General features: G+C 43.6%; 1 protein-coding gene across 2 annotated transcripts; it reads right to left on the reverse strand.

Annotated features, from left to right (window-relative positions):
* Positions 1–213: 213 nt before the first annotated feature.
* On the reverse strand, positions 214–7,107 carry LOC115796297 (cysteine/serine-rich nuclear protein 1-like). Of its 2 annotated transcripts, XM_030752626.1 has the most exons (6): positions 6,968–7,107; positions 4,345–4,562; positions 2,241–2,503; positions 1,857–2,159; positions 1,032–1,656; positions 214–794 (listed from the first exon to the last, which is right to left on the reverse strand). In XM_030752626.1, exons 2-6 carry the CDS (start codon positions 4,559–4,561, stop codon positions 682–684), a joined length of 1,521 nt encoding a protein of 506 aa, XP_030608486.1. In that variant the 5' UTR covers position 4,562; positions 6,968–7,107; the 3' UTR covers positions 214–681. The 2 variants fall into 2 exon arrangements, with proteins under 2 accessions (XP_030608486.1, XP_030608485.1); XM_030752625.1 differs by having other exon boundaries at positions 214–1,656.
* Between the last annotated feature and the right edge of the window lie 2,357 nt (positions 7,108–9,464).

The raw sequence follows: 9,464 nt of genomic DNA on the forward strand, positions 1-9,464 counted from the left end.
GGAAAGTCTAAAATTCTTTGTTCTTGCTTAGCACTCACGAAGCCTGAGCCATTGTTTTATTTTCTCATACAGGTCTCTAATAGGAGATAACAAATGACACAAAATTGCCACACAAACAAAAATTAGCAAATAAATAAAAATATTTTATTATTCCATCACAGACACACTCTGACATACTGTCAAGCACATAACAGATAATCCACAGTGATCCTGGTAGTTATTTAATTAAAAAAAAAAAAAAAATCATTCACATCCTGGAGGCTGGAGTCATGAGTCAAAGTGGATTATTCTGTCTTCATCCTGTCTTGGCCACCTTTCAGCAGTATGCAAGTGTTTTTATTCACAATGTTCTCTTGAAATGGCACCTCGTTCTTCTTACCCCACTGTTTATTTTTTTCAAATGCATACTCTCTGTGAGATGGGCATGATATATAGTTTTAGGATTTTTTTTTTTTAAATGACATAATCTAGGCAAATATTTCTTCAAATGCTCCAATATTCAAGGCAAATATTTTTTTTTTAATCAGCAATAGAAAAATATCCAGCTAGGAAAAATATGTCATCATCCATCTTTCTTTGTACATCAAAATATTATTACAAATACATAAAAGCAGTGCTTCCTTAAATCAGCTTAAAAAAAAAAAAAAGAAGAAGAAGCTGGGTATCAGTGACCGAATAAATCTACTCTGTGTTCTGGTCAGTTAACCCGATCAGAGACTCTAGCAGGTGGGTGCTCGACTCGTACTGTGGCAAACTAACAGAGCTGAACAGCTGGAGGTGGCGAAAACTGTCTGGGTGTCTGTGCCCTTTGAAGGAGCTGTGCAGTGGTCCGCAAGGATAGTCGCTGTCAAAGAACTCCAGGTCAGAGTCAGAGGACAGACTCAAGTCCATGTATCTGCCAAAGGAATAGTCCACAGTGGGGGAGGGGGTGTTTGGCAAGCCCTCGAGAGAGTCATCATCAAACACATCTCTGGGTTGATTCGCATTTTCGTCAAGATAATCTGTCACCGAGTTCCTGTTTACATTGTCTGTGAATGTGTCGACTGTGTGTGGTCCCATACTGTCAGTAGTACTGCTGTGAGTGGCAGAGCTGCTGCTGCTGCTGCTGCTGCTGCGCTGTGTCAGTGGGTCTCTTTGATGCCTCACTTGGCTGTAAGAGGAGTAGTTATTATTTTCCGAGTCACAGAGACTAAGGGCACGGCTCAATCCTCCATCAACTTCAGGAAGATTGTGACCGCCGCTGCAGCATCCTCCTGCATCACAGTCAGAGGAAGAACAAGAGGATTCGGTCATATCACTGCTGCAGCTGTTCTCCTCCACTACCAAGCGCTCTGGGACGAAATGGAATGAAGGGGTGGTGGGCATGGTGAGAGGAAGGCCAACCTCCTCTGAGGTGAAGCCGAAGGGACAGCTCTTGTCCTGTGCATTCTGCTCTGTACAGACCGCCTCCTCCTCCTCTGCATGTTGAAGCTCCTCTGTAAGACCAGCCTGGTCCTCTGGGCTCTGTTTTTCTTCTTGCAAACGCCGCTCCAATTCCAGTCTCATGACGGTGTGGATGTAATGAGTCTGCACATGCCTGGAGTCAAACTCGATGCGTCCCTGAATGTTTCCACAGCTGTCCTTAGTGCAGCCACATGGGAAATTGAAGCGGTCCACCTGTGTGTGTCACAGACAGCAAAGAAGAAAAACTGTGAATTACTCAAAAACAAAACCCACTGATTCACCTTAGTGATTCACTAATTCTCAGTGAATCCGTGAATCACCAAGAAACAAACGCAGGTGAAACAATAACCATCCCCCAGCACATGATTATATAAATTTTTTGGTGAAAAAATTCTGGTTATGTGGAGATGTACCTGGCACTTGATGCCTGCTAGACTGCATGCACAGGTCTCCAGCTCACAGAAGCCTTGACAGTCACATCCACAGGTCTCTCTAGAGCGCCGCAAGGCATGAAGCTGCCTTTTCTCCTCCCTGTCAATGAACCTGACCCCTGCTGCTTGGAGGATGGCTTGGCGTTGTTTGGAGGAGAACGGCTGAAGGAAACCTCTGTCCTCCTGGTCACTATCACTGATGTCGCTGTCAGTGTTTTCATCTGGGATTTGATCCACAGTGAGACTGTCTGCTTCTTGTTGGTCAATGGCCCCACTGGTAAGCAGCTGGAATGAGCACAGCAGATAAAGTAAGAGAGCTGTCATGCAGGCAGGCGCTGCAAAAGTTTAGAAAGCAAATGCACTTACTTTGTGTTTTAATGCTTTAAGCCGCTCTTCCCTCCGTCTGTCTCTGAACCTCTGTCTGCGCCTATGCCGTTGCTCCAGGGCATGCTCGGACACCGTGTACCGTTGAAGGCTGCTGTGCCTCCGCACCATGCCAAGGGTGGCACCTCCACGGCTGGGCACACTGGTAAAGCCCTGGCAGCGCGGGAAGCTGAACACTGTCACCTGGTCAAAGCGTACGCTGCTCGGTCTGCTTGCAAGCTTAGGCCTCTTCAGGATGGAGTGAGCTGGTTATGTTTAGAAAATAAACAGCAAAAACATCACATAAACTGAGAACTACCTGTTCATGTTATAAAGTAAGCATCTGGTGTGTTAGTAAACGAGATTATAAAAAAACACAACAATAAAAACGGATGCAATAAGAACAGAGTATTTCCTGTATAGAGAAAATTTTGTCGCCAATGAGAAGAAAAGGGAGGGGAGATAAAAGACAGTGGATTAAATGAGGGTCTTTTTTATGTTTCTAAATTATTACTGTCACAAAAAAAAAAATCTATTTTGTCATTTTAAAGCAGGTTGCTAGTTTGTAGTTTGCATTTTCAGGAGCAATGCCACGCTCTCAGAGTCCTCCTTGCTGAAAGTTAAGTGCTACTTTGAAGTACCGTTCAAGCGGCTTTCCTCCTAATTTCACATGAAGCACAATTCCAGGAAAAGATTCCTTGATGTTTGATAATACAGGCCCAGAGCTGCAGCTTTGCAGGTCTCAGCGTGGCCACTAGGGGACACACTGCAGGTGCTTCACTGCAGAGGCCAGGGTCAATGGTTGAACACACATGTACAAAGGAAATACCAAGACAGGGGTCGATTGCAACAACAGACTGATCAACAGAACAGAGCGGGGGGGGGGGGGGGGGGGTGACCTCCTCCCCCACCTCCACTATCACCACCACCTACTGCCTGCAGCTACTTGGGTGTTTATCAGAGTATAATTAGACACTGGCAGTTTAGTTTTCAATCCATTCATCAGGTTACTGCTTGATGTAACAGTTTGGTTTCAACAAATTGCCTGACCTTCACACATAACTGAGGCTCAACTCCAGTTGCAAAAGTCAGTAAACAAGGGAGACTAGCTGACTAAGCTTGCCTCAGCTGCTGTTTGTCCAGGCACTTCCACACCGAATCTATCAAGCCTAGCAGACGCCGCGTTTGTCCTGTCCAAGAGATTACTGTAAATATTCTGAAAACATCTCTCCAAACCCTTTGTTTGTTTGGACATGACCCAAGGCATGTGGATGGATCCGTCTTTCCCTCCTCCAGCTCGTTTTCCCCCTATTTTCACCTCCAGATCCTCTCATCTTCTCTGTGGTGAATCATCGGCCATCCACAGGCCCCTCTCTTTCTTTCCTGTGGCTGTCAGTGCCTCATTATGAAGTTTTGTCCTTTGGGACATTTAGTTTCTTCTCTGTCTCAATCTCCCATCTGCATGTTGTTGTTGTGGTCTCTCTCTCTCTCCTTCTGTGTGTCAGTTTCCTCCTTCTTCATGCGTGTGAAATGTGTGTCCTTTTGTGTTAGCGAAGCGCGTTTCGCTTTAGAGACTCCAGTATTTGTTTAGTGGCACCTGCATGCAGCTTGACTTCCTCCTGTATCTACTCATCTTATACATATTTACAAATCTGTAATTGTATCAGCCTGATTGTCCCATACTTTAATGTCTACGGCAAGCCTGTTCTTTGGTGGAAGTTTTAAGACTTCACAGCACAGACTGTGCATCAAATGTTGTCACTATAAGCGGCCTCATGATATTTGAATACAGCCATTCGATATGGCTTGTTTAAAGTGACCTTGCTATTCAAATTGATTCCACAACTTCCTACTGCTTAAGCAAATTATCTTCTACACAACTGGCCAGGCAGTCCAGAGGCGAGCCATCCTGCCTCTGTGTCTTATCTAGAACAGCTCTAAGGTTAGCGTTTTCATATCAGTCAGTCATAACTGCGCTGCTGCAGGGTGATAAGAGACACTCCTATAAAACACTGATGGGAAAGTAGACAGATAAGGAAGGTTTGCATTATTTGAAAGTTGGGGGACAAAAAAAAGGGGGGGGGGGCTCACTGGTTTGAAGACTTACTGGGCAAACTGGTGGGTGATGCAGGGCTGCGAGGTGTGAAATCTTGATTTTCAGAAGAGCCGCTCTCTCCGTCAGACTCCGACTCTGAGGAGGCAGGAGAGGAGAGGGAGGATGGAGGAGAGGGTGAGGAGGAGGACGAGTAGGCATTGTCATCAACCTCTGCAAACTTTCTCTTAAGGATGCCTCTCATTGTTGGGCGGTGGTGGCAGGTACACATTCTGCAGAGACAGAAAGGAAACAGGGGGCATTAGCTTGAATAATTCATGCTTCTACAAGGAGAAGGGATAATTTTAGTCATTTAAACTTAGACCTCATGTAAATCAACACTTTAATACTGGAAAAACAATTAAATAAATAACAACTAAAGCAGCACTGTGACAGCTCCCACATGTAGGGGAAACTGAAAACATAAACAGCACATTTTGAAAGCTGAAAGAAAGACAGGTCTTCCTGTTGAAAGCTGCGCGTCAGCTGGTCGAACCAGTTTCAGGTCACAAGTTTGTTTAGGCTAATTCAGTCTTGATAGGGATTATCCTACAATGTCACGTTTTGCAAGTGGAACAATGTGAAGTAACAACAAGATGAGCATTTTAAAAAGAGTATTTTTTTTTTTTTTTTTAAATCCAACACTACTACTTCTTTTCCCCACTGAGTAATTAACATTCCAGTAATTCCTCAAGTTGTTTTTTGTGTGTGTGTGTGTGTGTGTGTGTGTGTGAAGAATTCATGGAAACGGGCCGTCCAGTGGTTGTGTGCTAAGAGCTGGGGTGGGTGTGGGTGTAATGGTTCAAGTGAATGCTATTTTTGGATGTGAACATGGAAATACAAGCTCTGAGGGTTGCAAACTTTGGCAAGATTTTTCCTAAACTACAAAAAGTAAAAGTGAGTAGTAACAGAAAATAAAGGCTGTCAGGCAGAACACGTCCATTTACTGCTAGTTTTAGGGCTGCAGCAGATGACCGCCTTTGTTCAGCCAAATATTTTATCAGTTAATTGACTGATTGGGTTGAGTCATAAAGCTCTGAAAACACAGAGCACAGTTTCCTATGTGTGGTTTATGGGTGGTTAGTTTTGTTTGAGAAACAATCCAGAAACACCAAATTATAAATAATATTATAGAAGCCAGAGAAAGTCAGTGAATACGGAGGTTTTTGGCATTTTGGGGATAAAAAAAAAAAAATTCAATATTCAAGACAGTCAGAATTAATTTTGTCTGAATTTGTTGCACCTCCAGTTTTTTTTCCGTTATATTGAGTAATCACACTGAAAAACAGTTAAAATGTGTGTGAAGTCTGACACTCAAAATCATTTTATAACTCATATTCTTCTTTCCCAACAGTTAGAGCCATCTGCGCTGAGGATGCCATCATGATCCATTAGGCAACCGTAGTAAAAACACCCGGGGACTGGAATTTAGACTGAACTTAACACAAAAAACTGAAAACATACTGCATTCCCCAACAGTTACACCAGGAACATTTCTTCTTGTCAGCGAAAAGGAATGTAAACCACTGCCCTGACAGTCTGTCACTGCCCTGCGCTAATGCACAGTCAACCAGGGTCCACATGGGGCTTCTGATTGTCTGCAGTAAGCAAATACCTTAAACCAGTGAGCCTGTTTGTGTGTGTGTGTGTGTGTGTGTGTGTGTCCGAGCAACTTCCTAGATCTATCAGCAAATATGAGCCGAAACAAGAGACAGCTTAGCTCCTACACTGTTTACACAGAAAAACCCATTACTACAAAAGCAGCTGGAAAGGAATTTAGCTCAGGTGAAAAGCATCTGCACAGTCAGGCTCGAGGTTCCCAGAAATAAAGTGAGAGTTATGTCTAATTAATACTGCAGCGCGGTGTTATTATAGCACCCTCTTGTTCCAGTTCCATCACATTTATTACATTTAATATCTGAAAGAGCAGAGAAGCCACACTGCTCGTCTAGGTGTCCGCTGAGACCACATCAATAATTTAAAGGTTCAAAACAGCAGCAGCAGCAGCAGCAGTGGGTAGTGCACGTGCGCGTTCACGTGTAACAGTAAGAGGGAGGTACTACACTGTGTTAATACACAGAAGTCATTAAGAAGAGGCTGCGGGACTTTTTTGTACTGGAAAAACGTGCTACAACACCAAAAATACCACAATAACACAAGGAACAATAAAGCGTTCAGACACACTAAATCCCTGGAGGAATGTTACGCGGGGTTTTCACTGGAAGAGGGTAGGAGTCGTTTCCTGCTTGGCATAATAACAGTCATTAGGCAGCTGACCTCTTCACCTCGCGGAGGGAGACACACTCGGCGATCATATCGGCCACAATGACAACACTGTTCCCCCCGCTGCAGCACAAACGCTTGCGGGCACGGTCCCATTTAAACCAGTGCGAACACAGCAGCAGACACACAAGTTTGCTTCAACAGTACTTTGATCTGAGACTCACGACAAGAGTTAAGCAGTGAATTTATTGTGTAGAAACAGTAAAATTGGCTGCAATGGTCCAGTGACTTATCACATTTCACAGAAATATGCTACGTAGTTCTTATAAACAGTAAAAAAAGCTTTAAACAATTTAAGGTCACTCTATTAGGCTAAAGTAATTACTGACAGGGACGCTTTTTCTGAGTTACTCACCACGAAGTAAAACGCAGCATAATAACAAAGAAGGCTCAAACTGACACAAAGTTATGGGTCCTGTCCGCCGTCCAACCAGCTGAGCATTGTGTGTCCGTCTGTGATTAAAGAGAAGCAACACAGTAGTACCAGTGTGATCATGAGAGGGCTGGCTGGGAGCTCCCAAAGACACCAAACATATCAACAAGATAGTTCACTCCCCTCGACGGACCTCGCACATGCGCGCAACCTCGCGCAATGAAGTCATTAGCCTCGACGTAAACGGTTCAAGAACTTAATATTTACCCACAGGCAAATTTTAAAAATTACAGCATTACTCCTTTGTACTATATTACTCTTTTTAACCGTCGATTCATTTACCGAGATTCAATCTTGCGGCTAAATAAACCGGAAGTGTCGGGCAGGTAATCCTCTTGCTTTCCATAAACTCTCTGCGGCTCCCCTGTCTGTCTTGACGCAGACGGTGACACACGCAGAGGCGGGAGACGCCTCTCACCCACCGCTGCCCACAGATTCCTGTCTGCTGTGTTCACGCTGTACTGTTCCCACTGCTGATGTGCTGGTAAATAACCTTTAAACCTCCAGCTGGTGATTATTATCAGAAGGCAGTGAGCCACTATTACAAACGAGTTAGGACACGTAGTGCCTTGGAAACGTTTATGTTTTTTTCTGTGGGGTGTTAGTTTTTTTCTTTATTATTTTTTTAGCCAGTAACAAGAAATCAACTCATTTAGAGAAGGTGGGCAAGTACAAATAAGTAAATAAATGAATTATAAAAAGTTACAAATAAATAAAACAATTCTTTTTTTTTTTTTAAACTTCTCATGGCTTTTTGTGTCTTTGTAAACCACCTTTAGACCTCTAATAAAAATTATTACACAATCATCAAAGGTGAGACACAGCCCTTGATGTTTGTGTTATTTTACTGCAATATATTTCCTGCTATATTGGTAGGAGTCATGGTTCTGTTCAGGCACTTCTTTAAGACACTTATTGCAGTGCAGAAGATTGAAGATGGTCAGGATTATGGATTTGGATGTAAAGCCTCTTCCCCGTTCAACGCAAAGAAAAATCCTCTTTCTTGCTTTCACACCATTCTCCGTACAAGCAGATGTTGTCGTAAATTAAAGCTTAACATGTGTGCACGCACTGGTTTTCTTACAGCATAAAACTTGTGAGTGAGTAAAGGTAAAGCAGCTGGATTAAGATCCCAGTGCCTCTGCTTTTAAAGATAATCACAGGCTGTACACTCTGCATCCCCGACTGGGAGGAAAATGAAGCTCAGGGAGACTGCTGAAACACAGCAACAGATTAACAGATGGACAGACAGATGAATGGAAAGATGGACAAGCCCAAAATACTCCTGAGTTTGAGCTCTGACCCCCTGTGTTGATACAGATCTGTGCATCAGTTCAAAGGGTTAAGCAAAAACTGCACTAATGCCCAAATATCTGTTGGTCCAAATCCTCTGGTCAGAAGAAGGCCCGCTCATCCCGACTTCAGCACTCTGTGGAAGTGTGTTACGAGAGAGTGACCCACTTTGGCTGGGATCACTGTAGTGCACTGCTCGCGCATGTGTGTGTGCGCGTGCACGTGTGTGTGTGCTTCTCTTCCACTGACCTGCGTGGGGAGTAAACAGCGAGGAAAGTAAACAGCGGGAAAAGAAGGATTATAGTTTTGAGAAATGGCACATAAATAAAGATATGTCTGTTCTCATCTGCTAAAATTAGAATTCTCTCTGGATATTTGACACAAGGTAGATTTTGCAGCTTGAAGGATCCTGTCTGAGATCTTGGTGTGACTTACTCATAACACATGATCAAAGTGCTACGTGAGGCTTCATGTGGCCAATTATAGCACAATTGCGCTGCCTGGACGAAAATACATTTGAGCAAATACAGTTGGAGTTTCCTGTTCCTTTTTGCAGGCTGTTACCACGCACGGTGTGACTGCACCGCATGCTGTGTCTTAGATGTGTCAGGTGGGTGGTCTTTTTCACACCAGTGCAGCAGAGAAAGTCAAGTTTTTATTCCTACAGTTTGATAATATTCAGCCATTCTTTCACAGTTTACCACATTTATTCACTGTATCAGTGCAGCTATCACAGTGTAAACTGACCCAGACGCCTGACCCGATTCCTTCACAGGTTTCAGATTTAAAACCTCCCACACGTGGCCACTCGGTATCACTTCATTATTTTAGAGCTGCTTTCTTTAATGCATGTATTCTATATATTGATCCTAACGCCTGTCAGTAGATCGTCAGAGCAAAACATTGCTGCTCACAGTCCAGGTTACATAACTTAAGTTAACCTACATTCTGGCAGCCTCTCAGGTTGCTGCCACTGGCTTCAGTCAAGCTGTGCCAGCGATGGCCCACATACAGCAATAATACTGGTGAATTTTGACAAAGCTTTAGGCACGTAAAAGTCTGCCCCAGTTTCTCCTTCCTTCGTACTCGTGGTTATTAACTCAAGGATAGTATCAGAAGTATCAGA

Source organism: Archocentrus centrarchus, chromosome 17, assembly GCF_007364275.1.
Source record: "Archocentrus centrarchus isolate MPI-CPG fArcCen1 chromosome 17, fArcCen1, whole genome shotgun sequence".
NCBI classification, from domain to species: domain Eukaryota; kingdom Metazoa; phylum Chordata; class Actinopteri; order Cichliformes; family Cichlidae; genus Archocentrus; species Archocentrus centrarchus.